Source organism: Macaca nemestrina, chromosome 5 (genome assembly GCF_043159975.1).
Source record: "Macaca nemestrina isolate mMacNem1 chromosome 5, mMacNem.hap1, whole genome shotgun sequence".
Lineage (NCBI taxonomy): Eukaryota > Metazoa > Chordata > Mammalia > Primates > Cercopithecidae > Macaca > Macaca nemestrina.
The window spans coordinates 151,748,754-151,767,425 of record NC_092129.1 but is presented as its reverse complement, the minus strand read 5'-3'; the positions used below and the strand labels follow the sequence as shown (position 1 = coordinate 151,767,425).

Sequence of the window (18,672 nt, the reverse complement as noted above, 5' to 3'; positions counted from 1 at the left end):
TTCAGGCCTGGCCTGTGGCCTTGACTCTCTCCAGTCTCCTCAGGAAGAAATTTAGAACAAAGAACAGCGGTCAGAGTTCAGTCCTCAGTTTCCCCTTCATAAGGTCTCCCTGTCAGTGGATCCATTAGGTGAGACTCCATGTTTCTGAAAAACAACTCAGGGACATATGTTAAGATGTTATTTTTAGTTTCTGTAGAGAATCAAAGATGTTGTGACTCTAACTTCCTTGGCTATTGTTTTAAGCTATCATTACCTTCTTGTTTATAATATCACTCACTTCCTTTTTAGGGTTGGCTAGGTGCCTGGAGTTTCTCTTGAAGGAACTGAAAGTTTTTCTTCATTTCCAGGTTGGGAGGCCCTGGCAGGCTTCTAAGAGAGGTTCCTCCTTTATCTCAGATGCACATGCTCGGAGTGCTACAAAGAACTTGAATGGGAGGTACTGCAACCATGTAGACCACTGAGTCATATTTCTTTACACCGGAAAATGCACCTGCTCAAAATGTCCAACAACGGTCAGAGAGACATCCTCCTCAAAGGAAGAGTTCCATAGAGAATGAAAATAGCCAACTGAAACATTGGGCATATAAAGCAAGAGTGGGGAAACAAGTACGAAAGGTGGGCTTACACACCTTCATGAGTGTGCTCACACTTGACATGAGAGTATCCTCTCTTTTCCTGGTGGATCAGGGGAAGGTGCTGGTGTGATCTACATATATTCCTTCCCATGGTGGGAGGACACTGGAATGATGACTGTAATTCACCTCAACTTGCTTTTTTCATACCTGATGCAGTGGTCCCAGGACTAAGGATGCAAATAGAGTCCAGAAACAGGAATTATTCCTAAGCAAGAAACTGTAAATATATTTTATGACATTTATGTAATAATTCCTAAGGGCCTGGAGAAGTAGGTTGTGCCTTCACTGCATCTGGCAAAATTGGGACTAACACTGAATGCAGCTGTATTGCCTGGGATCAGATAGCCACCCAGTTCTCTACCTGCATAACCCTCCCCTCTATGAACTGGAACGGATGACGGGAGACACTTGCTAGAACAGTATTGGTCCCTGCAGTCCAAGCCAGCACAGCAGCAGAACCTAGTGTTCCTTCCAAAATTATAAATGTTTAGTATAAATGAAGAGAAGGAGAAATAGTAACTGAGGGTAAATGAATGAATAAATGGGTTATGTAATGAGGAAAATCCAATGTTACATGAACTACTCAAAAGAGGTATAAGCAAGAGATGGTATTGTCTCTTAGCTCCATTTCACCAGATTGCTGAAAGGGTGCAGCCGTATGTTACTGAGACTGTTCCTATTTTTGGACTGCACTGGGATAATTGTTAATGACCAAAGAGGATTCTGGTAATGTGCCAGGATCTTTTCACTGTTATGATTCTTCTGGTGTAGGAGATCTGTGATTGGCCAGGCACAGTGGCTCACGCTTGTAATTCCATCAGTTTGGGAGGCAATGGTAGGAACATCGTTTAAGGTCAGGATTTGAGACCAGCCTCTGCAAAGTAGTGAGACCCATTCCTACAAAATATTTAAAAATTAGTTGGGCATGGTGGTGTGCATCTGTAATGCTATCTACTCAGTAGGCCGAGGCAGAAGGGTCACTTGAGTCCAGGAATTCGAGGTTGCAGTGAGCTATGATTGTGCCTCTGCATTCTACCTTGGGCAACAGAGCAAGAGATTATCTCTAAAATAAAATAATAAATATTATTTAAAAAGATAATGTGGTCAAAACCAGGGTGTGATCTGTGGTCCAATAAAAATATTTGGTCTTTGTCCCTGTTTCCTGACAACCAGGTTCTAAAACATTTGCAATCTCCTCAGTGATAAACATGACTTCAGTAGGGCAATGAGTTGACTATGGGATGAGGGGCTCTAGATAGCTTCAGCATGGGGGCTGGTTGCCAGAAACATGAAGCTGTGATTAGAGGATAGAACTTTTAGCCCCATCCCTAAAGTCTAGGAAGGAAAGAGAGGCTCAAGGTTGAGTTCAGTCACACAATGGCCGGTGATTTAATTAATCTTGCCTACACAATGAAATTTACATAGAAACCTCTAGAGATTGGGTTTCGGAGAGCTTCCCAATTGGTGAGCACATCCCTCTGTCCACCTGCTGGGAAGGTGGTGAACTCCATCTCCATGGGGACAGAGGCTCCTGTGCTCAGAGCCCTTCCAGACCTCACTCTGTGCACCTCTTCATCTGGCTGCCCATTTGTATCCTTTATAACTACTGTGGTTTGAATGTTTCCCCAAAAAAGCCTGTGTTGGATATTTCATCCCGAATGCAACATTTTTAAGAAATGGGACCTTTGAGAGGTGACTGGACCATCAGAGCTCTGCCTTCATTAATGGATTAAGCCTCATCATAAAAGGACCTGAGGCTGTCACTTTGACCTCCTTTTCCCCCTACCTCCCACCCTCTCTTGCCCTTTTGTTTTCTACCAGATACAATCCCTTGATCTGGGAATTCCCATCCTCCACACCATGAATGAAACAAATTTCTGTTTGTTATAAGTAATCCAGTCTCAGGTGTTCTGCTATAGTGGCATAATTTAAACCAGGGGTCCCTAACCCCTGGACTGCGGACTGGTACAAGTTTCTGGCCTGGTAGAAACCAGACCGCACAGCAGGAGGTGATCGGTGGGTGAGAAGGCATGAGCATGACCACCAGAGTTCCGCCTCCTGTCAGATCAGTGGTGGAATTAGATTCTCATAGAGGCACGAACCCTATTGTGAGCTCTGCATGCGAGAGATCTAGGTTGCATGCTCCTTATGAAAGACTAATGCCTGGTCAATTGAGGTGCAACAGTTTCATCCAAAACCATTTCCCTCTGCCTTCTGCCACCTCCACTGGTCCATGGAAAAACTGTCTTCCATGAAACTGGTCCCGGGTGCCAAAAAAGTGGGGATTTAAGCTACAACAATAAAAAAAACTGCAATACTGAGTGTGAATGGAAAGTAAAATTTCAGGACTCCAAATTCACTATACCAAAGGGAAAAGTTAAGTTTGGAGACTGAGTGATGGAAAAATTGCCTTTCTTTTGATCCTAAACAAATAAGTGCAAAGATAGAAGACCCCATATCTCCCCAGGAGGCCTCCCTCACAAACTGCTCACAAGATAATTCCTTGTGGGCCCCAACATGTTTACTCTAAAACAGAGTTTTGTTGACTTTCCCCCGACAATGTAAATTAACAGCCACTTCACAGGCACAAGACAAAGACAAAGACATCATCCCTTCATCCCGCCCCCATCCCCGTGACTTTTCTACCCAAAGTTTACTTTATTTTATGTAAAATTGCAGATGTCCTGAGCACGAGATGAATGCATAGTTGACTGTTTTTTACCTCTCCTGGCTGCTCTTTCCCCTATAAATATTGAAGTTCTCAAAACCCTGTTAGGAAAAAGCATGGGCCACAGATGCTACGATGATTTGTGTCTCTGTTTCCAAGGTGCATCTTCAACTCGGCAAAATAAACCTCTAAACTGACTGAGACCTGTCACAGAAGCTTTTTGGCTTTTTTTTTTTTTTTGGCTTTACATGGCTAAAGCAACTTCCTGAGTCCTTTGAGTTAGTTGAAGAATTATCAGTCCTTGGAAGGTGAGAGACCCCTGACTTTGCAGCCGTGACAGACAGAAGTGCAGGTGACCTAGGACCCGATACTTGTGACTTGCATCTCAAGTGAGGACAGTCTTGTGGGACTGAGCCCTTAAACCTGGGAAGCCCTGGTAGTTAGTGTCTACCTGGTGAGTTCCAGGTAGTTAGTGTCATAATTGAGTTGAATTGTAGGACTCCCAGGTACTGTTAGAGAATCAGAAAATTATTTGGTTGGAGGAAAACCCCATCACCATCCCACAGAGAGAAACTTAGAGTAAGCAAGTACATCTCTATCTTTTTGGTCCCAGAGGAAAAGATAGACAAAATGTAAATATTTATTTCATGTCCCTAATGTACTAAACACAGGTTACTACCAGCTGTTCATTGTCCAGACGTGGAGTGGTCCTACCTCTAACCTAGAAGTTAGGATTTCTTAGGCCTTTGAGGGTGTCACATAAAAACTAACAAATGTTAGAGATTCTCTCCCCAGAAATATTTCCACACACAAGAAAATATAGATATTAATATAAAACATGGGTGTGGACCCAGATTCTCGGAGCTCTTACAAACCTGGGTGTTTTACTCCTAGTAAGAGACAAAGCCAAGGGAAGCTGTTTGAATAATCATTTCACTATCACAGAATGCCACTCCAATAATCTAGAGTATGAACTGGGATCGACAAAAACCAGATGTAATAACCTGTCCTCAAAGGAATGGGTGGAAATATGTTATTTATTAGCCAGTGGTTCATTCAGCCACTCTGCGTGCCTGCCAGGTAGCAGGTAAAGTTCTCATCCTGGATCACTGCTCCAAGAATTAAAATTTGTCACTTTTCCCCACCCCTCACACTCTAGCACTTGAACCCTCTTACTGCACCAGAATTCCACACTGTTGGTGAAAAGAGTCAAACTCAGTAACATATTTGAAGAGATTTAATCTGAGCCAAAAATGAGTGACCACAGCCCATGACACAGTCCTCAGGAGAACATGTGCTCAACATGGTTGTGGCACAGGTTGGTTTTATATATTTTAGGAAGATATGTGACATCAATCAAATACATTTAAGCTATACATTGGTTCGGTCCAAAACATTGGAACAATTTGAAGCAAGCAAGGGTTGCGGGGTAGTGCTTCTGGGTTATAAGTAGATTTTTAATTTTTCTAATTGGTAATTGGTTGAGTTACTATCAATAGAAAGGAATGTCTTGGTTATGATAAGAGGTGGTGGAGTCCAAAATTTTCTCATGCAGATCAAGCCTCCAGGTGCCAGGCTTCAGAGAGAATAGATTGTAAATGTTTCTGATCAGACTTAAGGTCTCTGTTGATGGTAAATCCTGGTCAGCTTTTCCTGAATTCCAAAAGGGAAGAGAGCATAATGAGGCATGTTCAACACCTGCTTTCCATGATGGCTTGAGTCAGTCTTTCAGGTTAACTTTTGAGCACGCTGACTGAGGGTATCCATTAAAATGATTGGGAGGGAGTGGTTTTGATGTTTATTTTTGGTTTACAGCATGTAAAATATTGAGAGGAGACAGACACCACCTCCGTCCCTGGATAAGGACAACATTCCAGTCACCCCTGCGGTTGATCATGGACATGAGTCTTAAGCTCCACCAGTCCGATGACCACCTGCTGAAGAGGTTCATTGTCTCAGGTAAATACTAAGGGTTTGTCATCTCAAGCCAAGAAGATTAAGGACACCGACACACAAGGATTGAGTTTAGGAGCAAAGGGTTTAATAGGCAAAAGAAAGACAAAGGGGAACAACTCTCTTCTTGTGAGAGAGAGGGGCACCCAAAAGGGAATTCCGGCCTGGAATGGGAGTGCATCGGATTTTGCAGGCAGGCTTGAGGAGATGGTTTCTGATTTATGTAGGGCCCACAGGTTGGTTGGACCAGGTGTGATATTTACACAGTGCGTGTGGAAGGCTGTTCACCCCACCCTCATCCTATTATGCAAATGGGCTTTCCACTTGGCTGGCACCATGCTGTCTGCTTACTGTAAACGTGCCTGGCAAAGAGAAGGGAAGATGGAGTTGCCATTGTGAACATGCCCAGTCCCAGGTGTCCTATTCCTATTGGTATAGCTGCCGGCATTCACCCGTGCAAGCTTCCAGCTTACTTGTCTATGTCTGAAGCTTGATATTACAGGCTGCTCCTTGTTAGAAAAGAAAATAATTTGGAGCCTGCTTTTCATTAAAAGCCTTCCATACCCTCACTGCCTGTCTAAATAATTTCTTCTTAACTCCTATATCACTGCCAGCCTCTGAGCCAGACTGAGGTGACAGAGAGGCTGGGACTCTGCAGAAAACATTTTAGTAAAGACGGCTGATGGCAGTAGTGATGTCCAGTTTCCAGGTGCAGCAGTGACATCTGTCCTGGCCTCGGGGTCCAGTGTCCAGCACCAGGTGTCAGAGGTGTGAGCAGTGGCGTCTGTGCTCAGCAGCAGGGGCAGTTGTTCCTAGGAGGGACCTGATCCAGGGTGGGCTGTGGATTCTGTTCCTGGATGTGTAGGTTCCAGCCTGCTTCTGTGGCCATCCCCACAATAAAACTAGCCCCCAATACCAGATATACGACTTTATGTGTACATTACAGAAATTTGGTTTCCATAGTTTGCTCCAAGAAGTGAGTGGGAAATGAGTCTGTGGGCGGGTGTCAGAGAGCGGCATTCAGAGGTGTTCCTTGTGCGAGAGCCACATCCTGAATTCTCTACCTGGCGTCTACCCCATGGTGGAGAGAACAACAGGGAATGTCACATCTCATAACTGATGACACACAGCCTCCCTTTTCTTTCTGTGAGGAAAATCCTCTTTTAAACAGAGTTTGAAAACCCACCCCATTCACCCACCCTGGCCACTCTCTGATCTCTGATCTCAGTGGTTCCTGATCTGGCTGAGCAACAGGATTGCTGGTGGGGGCTTAGAAAATACTCAGGCCACTCCCCAGAACCCCTGTGTCAGAGTATTACACACAAGACCAAGGAATCGTTTATATAACAAGCCCTAGAGGTGAGGCAGATGCTCAGACATGTGGGATCCTCATGTTCTTGATACTCCAAGTGTCATCTGGAGACCAGGAACATGAACTCCAGCCTTGTCATAAATACAGAATCTCTTGCTCCACTCCAGACTTCCTGGATCTCAGCACCACGTCCAGGTGATCCCTGTGCACACGGGAGTTCCTTGTCTAAGTGTTCTCTAGACATGGGGTCAGAACTGTGCAGTCTGCTCTGGGTGTGATCTGATCACATCCCTTACAACTGGAGGTCCAGGGTTCAGTCCTTGCCCTCATTCTTTTCCACAGTCAATCACTCCCTTGGTGCCCTCATCCATGCTTGAGGTTTTAAGTATCGTTTATATGGTGTGACCTCCTAAATAGATTTCTCCTGCCCAATCTATTTCTCCTTTCCTCTAAACTCTGGAGTTGTCTGTCCAAATTCCACCCCAGCTCCCCCACCTGCATTCCTAGTAGACATCTCCACTGAGTGCCTGTGATGCCCCCTCCTCAGTATGCTCCTGCCAGAGTCTCCCCATCTCCACTGACAGCAGCTCCACCCTTCCTTCTACTCACTCATTTTACAACTATGGGTGTCCTTGATTCATCTTTCTCACACCACAGATACAATCCACTGGCAAATGCTGTGAGTTCATCTTCAAATGCATCCAGAATCCCCTCACGTCCCACTATTTCCCCTGCTCACACCCCAGTCAAGGTCACTGACATCTCCAGACTGGAATACTGCACTGGCTTCCTACTGTTTTCCCCTCTGCCTCCCTCGTCACTCACCTCTCAATTCTGTTCTCAGCACAGCAGTCAGAGGTCCTTTTAAAAGAGAAGTTATATCATGGCCCTCTTCTGCTCAAAACTGTCCTCTGACTCTTCATCCCACTCAGAGCAAAGGTCAGATCCAACCCCATTCCACTCAAGCCCACCTGCTCTGGCCGCACCTCTGACCTCACCTCAGTTTCTCTCTGTCCAGCCCTCCTGGCCTCCTTGTTCTTCTGGGAACACAGACACCTTCCTGCCATAGTGCATTTGGACTGGAGGTTCCTCTGTCTGGAAAGAACTTCCCCAGACATCCTCATGTCCCTCAAATCCTTCCTCAAGCCACCTTTGCAACAAGGCACACACTGGCCCCCCAGCACAATAGCCACCCTCCCTGTCCCCACTGCCCACATCCTGGATCACCTGCCTCACAGCACTTACCACTTTCTAGCACTTTCCTTCCTTACTCTGGTAATAGTTATAGTGTATCTATCATCTGCCTCTTTCCACTGGAACATGTGCTACAAAAGGCCAGAGATTTTTCTGATTTTACTTCAATGGTGTTCCCCAGATGCAGAACCATTCTGTCCTATGTCTGGTCAATGACAAAGGCCAGTTGAATGAATGATCACTGTAGAGCACCTCCCTATTCTAAAGGCAATATCTTTATTAACATAGCCTCAGGCCAAATGCTGTTTTGTGGCAGCTTCCGCACAAGTTTCCCTCACACTGAGATAGAGGGCGCCTATGTTTTTCTCAGCACTGCTGCTTGTTTGTCCTCCCTCCCCCATCCCTCTTTCCACAGCAACGCCCCCCCCGCACCCCTCCCCCCCACCCCAGCACGTTGCAACTCACAACCAGGTTCTCTCTTCAGGAAAGAACAGTCCTTGATGATGGGTCCAATTTCACAGGCAAATATAAGTCTAAATTAGACTCTGCTTTATAGATTCATGATTTGGGATTGGATTCAGCACCAAGATCACTAGAACCAGGGCAGGGAGAGAGGGCAGGAGAGCAGAGCAGAACAGAAGCTCTAGAAGCAGGGCAGGAGGTTAATAGCTCTGAACATGTGTCTCAGAATACACAGAGACCCCCATATGCAGGGGCCGCCCTGGGCGATATCTGAGCCTCTGTGGTCACAGCTCCCGCTGGACAAGTTTCCACTGATGGGACAAGTACAATGGGGCAGTGAAGGTGACCCAGCTAAGGACTGACCACATAAAGCACATGAAGAACTGAATAGCAACTAGGCACAGGCCCAGTCCACACTCGGCTCCTCACAGCCTTCACCACCCCCACCTGTAATAGATGCAGCATAGTGAACATACAGATTCTGGAAGGTTCTCTGGTCTTTATTTGCTCTCTCAAATTCTAGGAATTGACCTATTTAATTAATCCATCAACCTCTCATAGCAAATATTTGAGAAAACAAATTTATATTCAGATTCTTATTTTCTGTTTTTTTTTTTTTTTTGAGATGGAGTCTCGCTTTGCCGCCCAGGCTGGAGTGCAGTGGCGCCATCTTGGCTCACTATAAGCTCCGCCTCCCGGGTTCACGCCATTCTCCTGCCTCAGCCTCAGAGTAGCTGGGACTACAGGGGCGCACCACCACGCACGGCTAATTTTTTGTATTTTTAGTAGAGACAGGGTTTCACCGTGTTAGCCAGGATGGTCTTGATCTCCTGACCTTGTGATCCGCCCGCCTTGGCCTCCCAAAGTGCTGGGATTACAGGCATGAGCCACCGCGCCCGGCAGATTCTTATTTTCTGTAGGGAAGTAAGAAGTTGCAGCTCAGTGCACATAAAGTTCAGACTGAGATGGAGACATCCAGCCCCACCTCTCTGGAACAGGAAAGATGACTGGGGAGGAAACACAGGTCAGCGTGGGAACAGGGGTCACGGTGGACACGGGGATGGGCTGTCCCTCCACCTCCTCACATTATGCTAACAGAGACGCAGACACATTCAGATGCCTTGCAGAAAGAGATGCCAGAGTCTCCTGAAGTCACAAAAGGGAGGCGTGAAGAAATCTTGCATCTTAGTCCCACATAAGACAGTTGCCTCAGGCTACAGAAAACAACAGTCATGAACAAATTCAAGTCAGTCATGGTAAGTGATGACACTCTGAACAGCCCACCACACACTCGAAACATCACAATCAAAGAATCTCCATTACACAGGCCTTTCCCCTCTGTCCCCCGCCCCCCACTCTAGACCCCAAGAATTTCACCTTTTCAAGCCGTGAGAGACACCTCAGAGCCCTGGGCACTGTCACTGGCTGGGGTAGAACAAAAACAGGAGCTAGTCAGAGCCCGCAGGAGACATGGGACGGGGGGAATTATGAGGTCGGTGAGCTCCTCCACACTCCCACTCCCACCACTTACACGCAGCCTGAAAGTAGCTCCCTCCTCTTCCACCTGTGGGAAGAAAATATCCTGTGAGGGGACTGGGAGGAAGCAGGGCCATAAGATCTTAGAGGAACCTCCTAGTCTTGGACCCAAGAGAAATTTCCAGAACGATGACTACAGACCCAGGGCAGGATCAGGGAACAGGAGGAAAGCAGGTGTGTGTCCTGGACCAACTGCCCTCCTAAGGTCTGTCCTTAGCAGGGACCTTCCCCTGACTCATGAATGCTGGAATCAAGACCCCAATACCATAATCATCAAGGTGATATGTCCGTCCTTCATTATCACATGTGCTACACAACAGAGTAAGTGCTGGCACACAGGGTCCCAGGCTGGGTTAGCTCCTGTGTGGATGCTGCTTCCCAGGAATGAGGCAGGGAACACTTCTACCTGGGGCTTGAAACCCCCAATGGGACAAGAAAACCCAGACCCCACCCCTCACCCCTTCCCTACCTGAGCTCTTCCTCCTCCACATCACAGCAGCGACCACAGCTCCGGTGACCACAACTGCTAGGACAGCCAGGCCAGCAACAATGCCCACGATGGGGTTGGTGGGCTGGGAAGATGGCTCTGGGAAAGGAGGGGAAGATGAGGGGCCCTGACTCTGCTGAAGGGCTCCAGAAGGGCTCCTGCTTTCCCTGAGAAAAGACATGACCCCTCATCCCCCTCCTTACCCCATCTCAGGGTGAGGGGTTCTGGCAGCCCCTCGTGCTGCACATGGCACGTGTATCTCTGCTCTTCTCCAGAAGGCACCACCACAGCTCCCCACTTCTGGAAGGTTCCATCTCCTCCTGGCCTGGTCTCCACAAGCTCGGTGTCCTGAGTTTGCTCCTCCCCATCCCGCTGCCAGGTCAGTGTGATCTCCGCAGGGTAGAAGCCCAGGGCCCAGCACCTCAGGGTGGCCTCATGGTCAGAGACGGGGTGGTGGGTCACGTGTGTCTTTGGGGGATCTGATGGGAAGAGTCAGAAAATTCAGGCGCTTTGCATCTCTCATGGGACACTCCAGCAGCACGCATGTGACCACCCTGAGAATGAACAGGACACCTGGGGCGGCGAAGGGAGCACAGAAGCCAGACACCAGCCTGGACACAGGCATCTGGGATAATCTCCTATTCCTTGGAGAGTTCTAGACTCTGAGGGAGGAACAGGGACTTCTGGTCCTGACCTGAGTGGCGGCCGAGGGACTCAGAAAAGCTGGAATCAGACCTTCAAACGCATTTAGTGTGAGGCAGAGAACAAGGCCTGAGAGAAAAATTCACGGTGCCCAAGGCTGCTGCAGGGGTCAATGGAGACCCCTGATCTGTATTCTAGGGACTGTCTTCCCCTCCATTTCCTCAGAGACGTCATCCCTTAATTGTCCGAGAGAGCGGAGGGGGCCTTCAGAGGAAATCAGGAAAACTCATGCCATTCTCCATTCAAGGGAGGGCGACATTCTAGCGCTGATCCCATTTTCCTCTCCTCCTCGTGGGAGGCCATCCTGGGCGATCTAGAGGTGATGGGGAAGGCTCCCCAGTGCCCCCCCTGGTACCCGCGCGCTGCAGCGTCTCCTTCCCGTTCTCCAGGTATCTGCGGAGCCACTCCAGGCACCGGCCCTCCAGGTAGGCTCTCTGACGCTCCGCCGCACGGGCCGCCTCCCACTTGCGCTGGGTGTTCTGAGCCGCCATGTCCGCGGCGGTCCAGGAGCGCAGGTCCTCGTTCAGGGCGATGTAATCCTTGCCGTCGTAGGCGGACTGGTGATACCCGCGGAGGAGGCGCCCGTCGGGTCCCAGGTCGCAGCCGTACATCGTCTGGAGGGTGTGAGACCCTGGCCCCGCCCCCGCAGTCAGCCCCGCCCACCGAGCCCCGCCCCGCCCCGACCAACCCCCGGGGATTTTGGCCTCAACTGAAAATGAAACCGGGTAAAGGCGCCTGGGGCTCTCTCTGTTGGAGGGTCTGGGCGGGTCCCGCGGCCTCGGGGCGGATCTCGGACCCGGAGACTCGGGGCCACCGGGGCCGTCTGTAGGGGATGGGGAGGGGTCGTGACCTGCGCCCCGGGCCGGGGTCACTCACCGGCGTCGCTCTGGTTGTAGTAGCGGAGCAGGGTCCGCAGGTCCACTCGGTGAGTCTGTGCGTTGCCCTTGGCGATCCGTGTCTGCTCTTCCCAATACTCCGGCCCCACCTGCTCCATCCACGGCGCCTGCGGCTCCTCTCTCGGACTCTCGGCGTCGCTGTCGAACCGCACGAACTGCGTGTCGTCCACGTAGCCCACGGCGATGAAGCGGGGCTCCCTGCGGCCGGGCCGGGACACGGCGGTGTGGAAATACCTCAAGGAGTGGGAGCCTGGGGGCGAGGAGAGGCTGAGACCCGCCCGACCCTCCTCCCCGCGCGGCTCCCCGGGTCCTGCGCCCCCGCCTGCGGTCCCCTCGCTCCTCCCCGCAGAGGCCGTTTCCCTCCCGACCCCGCACTCACCGGCCCAGGTCTCGGTCAGCGCCAGGGCCCCCGAGAGCAGCAGGAGGAGGGTTCGGGGCGCCATGACGGGCATCTCGGCGTCTGAGGAGCCTCTGAGTCCGGGTGGGTACGTGGGGACTGTAGAACTGAGACCGCGGCGACGCTGATTGGCTTCTCTAGACATCCGACACCCAATGAGAGTGGGAACTGGGACGCGTCACGAGTATCCTGGAGGAAGGACCCGACACAGCTTGGGAGAAGAAGTGAAACTAGGGGAGTGGGGAATCCCCAACACTGCGCCTCCCCAAGGCAGACAAGGCCCGAGACCCTGAGAGCCACTCCCGGGACCTGGGACTTCGTCCTAATCCCTCTCCTACACCAAGCCTCTTTGTCACACTGTCTGCCTGAGTCCTGGACAAGGTTCTGTCTGTGGAAACCAGGGAGAGACCCCCCAGGTTGCACCCAGTCCCTTCCCCTTCCCTACTCGTCATGGAATCCCCGTCCCTGAACTGGACTCCCTGCCTCCCACTCCTACCTCTCCCCTTGGACCTTTGTACAGTGGAACTCACCACGGGAAACTTCATGCCGGAGTAAGCTCGCCCTGGGAATGGAGGTGTAGAGACAGGGGTTTTCTCTCTAAACCTGGTGAAGTTTTGTCTGAAGGCACCACACAGAGATTCTCATAGAGACCAGTTTCCTTTTTGTTTATTAATACAGTAGGTAGCAAAATGTTGGTAATCCCTGAATGATTAGAATTCCAATCTGTAAAAGACCTGTGTCAAAACAGGATTACAAAGCTCCTAAGTTTTACTTTCCCAGACTATGGATCTGTGACTGAGTTGTTGCATTTAAAATTACGTTCATTCCTTACCCCAAGTTTCTCTATGTGAGTCCAGAACATCTCCTGAATACAAAGAAGCAGGGTTTGTTACTGTCTATTGCAACCAGGAGCCTGTAGTCATCACCTCAAAGTTGCGAGTGCTCCATGCAGACCCAATACTCTTCACCGACGCTCAAGCGCTGCCTGTTTTCCTGAACTCTGCACATCTAAGCAGTGTGCATATTTTATCTGGACACTTGGCGTTTTTGTAACTCTTTTTTTTAATCATAAGGAGCCAATTAGCTTTTAGGAAGTCCAACAATATGTATTGAATACCTAATGCAAAAAACCCCCTCCTAGGCTCTTCCACTGCTTTAGAATTCTTTCCTCTGCTCCTTTTCCTCACCTCCTGCTTCCCCAGCCCTTCTCTTTGCCCCTCTCATCCCTCACACCCTTCTCTCCCCTTAGTCCCCGCTACCCTGTCACTCCTGAATTGTGGCACTAACACTGTCCCTCACCTCCTGCCCATGTCTGTTCTCCCCACAGTGCTCAGCAGTCCTGCTAACGTGAGCAAGTTCGTGTCATTTCTTCACTTACAATGGTTGGTCTACCATTTTGCTAAATGTTTTCAATGTATCTCATATCTTTTTGTTTCTGTTCATCGTTTGCTACTTTCTTATGTGTCAAATACACAGTTTTTAGTTTATAGCTTTAATTCTCCTAGTGGCTTTTAGCTATATTTCTTTACACTAGTTTTTTATTGTTGTAAGAATGGAAACCCAATTTCTTGACTTCTCAGTGAAGTTCAGGTTCTATTAAACTACATCCGGCAAAATAAAGGATACTTCTAACAGTGTAGTTTCATTTAACCTACCATTATGCTATTACTGTTTTATATATTACGTCAATCTATCATAAACTCAATGATACAGTGTAATACTTTTTATTTTAGACAAGCAGCCATATGTCTTCAGGAAATTAAGAAAATGAGTGTGAATGTGACACATGTGTGTGCATCATTCCTGTTGTTAATTATTCCTTTCTGTGTATCTGGGTCACCATCTAGTACCATTTCCCTTCACCCTGAAGAACTTTCTTTAAAATTAAATATAGTACAGGATCCCTAGGAAATGAATTTTATGGTTTTGATGATCTAAAAATGTCTTTATTTTTGCCTCCCCCCCTATTTTTTTTTTTTTTTTTTTTTTTTTTTTTTTTTTTTTTGCTTTTAGGGCATTTACGTGTAATAAAATTCACCAGTTTTAGCTGCGCTTTTTGGTGAATTTTGGTAATTATTTATAGTCGTGTAACTACCACCCTGCCCAGTACAGAAACACCGAATGCAGAGAACCCCCTGCTAGGCTCCTCCACTGCTTTGGAGTCCTTTCCCCTGCTCCTTGTCCTCACCTCCTGCTTCCCTCTGCCCTCATCCCTCACACCCTCCGAGAATGAGATGGGCTGGGCACGAAGGGTTTTTGTTTGTTTGTTTGTTTTCTATGAATGAATGTAACTTTTTATTATAATAGAGTTGTTTTATTAAAGAAATAGATGAAAATGGTTAAATAAAATCAAATGGCTCTAAAAGTCTTACAGTGAAAGCAACAGTCCTGCCATTTGTTCTTTCCAGAGACACACACTTTTCATTCTCTCAGTTTTTCCTTCTGGTAGCTGCTTTCATGGGTTTTTCCAAATTATTATTTTTTCAGTTTTTCAAGTGGGTGCATATATTAATACATGTAATTTTTAAAAGCCTCTTCTGTTTATAATGCATCCTAACAGTTCCCTGCCCCATCCCTCCTAATCTTTCAAAGCAATGACTTTTAACTCTTTTAGCAATGTCTTCTTTCTCCTCACATAACTACTTAGTCATTTCTTCATTATTTTATACATTTTATGTGATTTCTTGAATGACAGATGAGGATTTAGCTCTTACATCATCACTATCTTTACTTTTCCTCCCGCATTGTCCCAAAGTAGTTACCAGAGTTAGGGGCTAAGCAGTCACCACATCATTATGACTATGTACATATTGCTCATTGTTGAGAAAAACAGCGTAATATGTTCTTACTTCCCATCTGGTACTTCCTTCCGCCCTAGAATTAATGACTGCCTAATCTCCTTCCCCCTTTTTTTTTTCACTTTTGCTTTATCTTCAATGAACTTCTTTCCAAATGCCCCAAATCTGGCAATAACGTATTATTATTTTTAAGAGAAGAGACCTCACTATGGTGGCCAGGCTGGTCTGGAAATGTTGGACTCAAGCCAACCTCTTGCTTTTAGCCTCCTGAGTAGCTGCGACTGCAGACATGAGCCACTCCACCCAGCTAACCTATTAATATTTTTACTGTTTTTTTTTTTTTTTTTTTTTTAAGCCAGCTCCATAGCTGGAATATTTCCTGTGTTGGATCCTATTTGCTGGATCCGTGTCATTCTCTGGTTTGTCTCCTCCTTCATTTTGCTGGAGTATTTTCTCCAATAGCTTCCCAAGAAAGGGTCCATGGAGGTAACCCCTGAGTCTTTGCTTGCCTAAAAATGTATTATTTTACCTTCACCCTTGATTATTTGGCTGAATATAGATTTATCCGTTGAAAATCACTTTCTTTCTAGAATTCTGAAGTCATGCGTCCATTGTTTTCAGCTTTCTTTTCGAGACAGGGTCTCTTCTGTCACCCAGGCTGGAGTGCAATGGCGCAATCATAACTCACTGCAGCCATGACTGCACGGGCTCAGTTCATCCACCTCAGCCCCTGAGCAGATGGGACTACAGGTGGGCGCCACAATGCCCAGCCAACTTTTGTATTTTTTGTAGAGATGGGGCTTCACCATGTTACCCAAGCTGATCTCAAGGGATCTGCCTATCTCTGCCTCCCAAAATGCGGAGCCAATGTGTTACAGGCGTGAGCCACTGTGCCTGGCCAGTTTTTCTTGTATTCTCTCTCTTCTTCCTTCATTTCTCGAAGGCATCTCAAACTCAATAGGCCCAAAACCAAAGTCAAACTCCATCAGAATATCCTGCTACTTCCAACTTAAAATATATCTTAAATCACAGTTTCTTACTACATGCAACCTTCTGGTTCAAACTACCACGATCTCTCACTTGAACTTAGAATTGGATTTCCTGCTTCTGTATTTTTTTAAATCATAAAATATTTCAAATAAACCATGTGTGGCTTTATACTTTTTACTACATAAAAAGAATAAAGATCTGCCAGGTGTGGTGGCTCACGCCTGTAATCCCAGCACTTTGGGAGGCCGAGGCGGGCGTATCATTTGAGGTCAGGAGTTCGAGACCAGCCTGACCAACATGGTGAAACTTCGTCTCCATCAAAACCACAAAATTAGCTGGGTGTCATGGTGCGTGCCTGTAGTCCCAGCTACTCGGGCGCCTGAGGCAGGAGAATCGCTTGAACCCGGGAAGGCGGAGGTTGCAGTGAGCTGAGTTGGTGCCATTGCACTCCGTCTGGGTAACAAGAATGAAATTCTGTCAAAAAAAAAAAAAAAAAAATGAAGAGGTTATATACTTAAACATGGAATTGCTTTAAGTGTTTGCCATTCACTGTTCCCATGCATGCCAGCAGCTTCTTATTGCAAACACCTGGGACTTGCTATAGGGCAGCTGGAGTACGTTCCACCCACACACAGGACAGGGAGCTGACAACCAAGGAGTGGAGGATCAATACTCCAGCTTTCTCCCCTCTGTTTTCCTGTATCTCAGCAGTATGGAGCTTGTTACCAATGAGAACCTGCTCACTGACTTTAAACTGCTTTTCTTACCTTCTCAGTTCCATTTCTCCATACCTCAATTGATGATTTCTGGTAAGACCTAGCAAATAAACTGCTTTCACTGAAATTTCAGTCTTGGAACCTGCTTTGGGTTCCCCAAACGACCAAAATATATTAATTTTCCCATCACTGGACTTCCAGGTTGCTTTCAATTTTTCACTGTTACAAACAGGGCTGCAACATTTCCCTACAAACCTCTAGATATACACGTAGGAAGATTTCGGTATTTTCCACTAGTGAAACTGCTCAGTTGGAGGGTATGTGCATCTTCATCTTTAATAAATACTACCCACATTTGAAAAGCCCGACAATGTCAAGGACTGGCCAGAGTGCCATGTGCGATGGGTGTGGAATGGCAGCTCACTATAGCAGGTGCGGGGACTCAGTTGGGGTCTTGGAGAGGCACTTAGTTATAGCAAGAATGTTTCATAAATGGTATCTGATATATTCAAGACTAGTGTGGGATAAAAACATGTTGCTTAGAAATAATTATTCATAGATCCAAAGTCAACAAAAGTCTTTTTCTTCTCGTGTAAAAATACATAATTTTTTCCAGAGGGAGGGGAAACAACTTAAACCAGAAAACACCTTCATATTAATCATTCTTCTCATATACTTCAAATTTGAACTTAATTTCTTTCTCCTCCTGGACATCAGAGAGAACACCTGGGTATTCTGGCAGAAGTTTATATTTTTCCAAATAAATTTCTGGAAAAACTGTGTCACTTTCAAAGTCCCGCATGATCCTTGTCACAAATAGTTTAAGATGGCCTGGGTTATTCATGGCTTCCTTATAAACAGAACTGCCACCAACTATCCAAATTATCTCTACTTTATTGGCTAATTCTGGTTGTTCAGTAAGTTTTAAGATATCATCCAGACATCTGGCAAGAGAATGAGCTCCTTGTGGAGGTTCCTTGAGTTCTCTGCTGACAACTAAATTAATTCTATCCTTTAAAGGTCGATTCTTCTCAGGAATGCAGAATCAGATCTTCCTACACATAACACCAGATTCTGTTTACCTTCTCCTGAAGAGTCTGTGTCATTCTCTGGAAATACCTAAATTCATTCCTGAGCGGCGGCCAGGGCAGGTCCCCGTTCTTGCTAATGCTCATGTTCTGGGACACAGCGACGATGCAGTTTAGCAAACGAACCATGACAGCAGCGGTGAGCACCTCCGAGCCCGCTCGCTACACAGGAACGCGCGGCCAACATTGGCCGGAAGGTTTTTACTCTGAACCTGAAGGATGAGCAATGACATCTCTCTCTCCACCTCAAAGCTCGCCCTGAGCATTTACCTCCTGGGAGCAGGAGCAGCGCAGCAGCGCCACCTGGTGATCCATGCGCTTCCTTTTGCAGCTCACTCACAGCCCTGAGACCCTCCTCTCCTTTCCATGCACCTGGGATTTCTTCACTGGACACCAGCCTGAGTCAAGTTTCCTGTAAAGCAAGAGAAGCGCACAGGGCTTGCTCATGGAGTCCCTGCACAAAGTGGCCGTAGTGGCTGCGATGGACAATGCATGGGCACAGCAATTGAGGCGCCACTCACCAAGGCTGACCTGGCAGCTGCCACTGCTGAGGGCGCAGCCAACCAAAGGCAGCTGTTTTATTTTGGACGGAGAAATAAAACAGGGAATGGTAATTAAGAATAAAATAACATTATGATAGATAAATATGCCACTAAAGATATAGTAGCAGTTTAAATAATTTTGAGACTATGAACAAGATTATGTCAATGGGGAGAACTTATTACAAGCAGAGAAAGCTGGAGTATTGCTCCTCCACTCCTTGGTTGTCAGCTCCCGGTCCTGTGTGTGGGTGGAACGTACTCCAGTTGCTCTATAGCAAAAGACGGTGGGGGGAGGA

At 47.3% G+C, this 18,672-nt stretch overlaps 1 protein-coding gene and 1 pseudogene across 3 annotated transcripts; both read right to left on the bottom strand.

The window, feature by feature from the left end:
* Positions 1-8,703: 8,703 nt before the first annotated feature.
* Positions 8,704-12,471, bottom strand: LOC139363447 (class I histocompatibility antigen, Gogo-B*0101 alpha chain-like). 3 transcript variants are annotated; one of them, XM_071097296.1, is made up of 7 exons: positions 12,225-12,468; positions 11,826-12,095; positions 11,305-11,580; positions 10,451-10,726; positions 10,230-10,346; positions 9,756-9,788; positions 8,704-9,649 (listed from the first exon to the last, which is right to left on the bottom strand). In XM_071097296.1, exons 1-7 carry the CDS (start codon positions 12,385-12,387, stop codon positions 9,606-9,608), a joined length of 1,179 nt encoding a protein of 392 aa, XP_070953397.1. In that variant the 5' UTR covers positions 12,388-12,468; the 3' UTR covers positions 8,704-9,605. The 3 variants fall into 3 exon arrangements, with proteins under 3 accessions (XP_070953397.1, XP_070953394.1, XP_070953396.1); XM_071097293.1 differs by having other exon boundaries at positions 11,826-12,471; XM_071097295.1 differs by lacking the exon at positions 8,704-9,649 and having other exon boundaries at positions 9,673-9,788.
* A 4,930-nt stretch (positions 12,472-17,401) lies between these two features.
* LOC105466241 (dihydrofolate reductase pseudogene) lies at positions 17,402-18,103 on the bottom strand (annotated as a pseudogene).
* Positions 18,104-18,672: the final 569 nt, after the last annotated feature.

Bases quoted from the DNA above. Each gene is read 5' to 3' on its own strand.
- LOC139363447 (XM_071097293.1), bottom strand. From the start codon at position 12,387: ATGTCTAGAGAAGCCAATCAGCGTCGCCGCGGTCTCAGTTCTACAGTC. The intron at 11,581-11,825 runs GTGAGTGACCCC...GGGCGGGGCCAG, and splicing joins CTACAACCAGAGCGACGCCG to GGTCTCACACCCTCCAGACG. The intron at 10,347-10,450 runs GTAAGGAGGGGG...CTCCTTTCCCAG, and splicing joins ACCCCTCACCCTGAGATGGG to AGCCATCTTCCCAGCCCACC.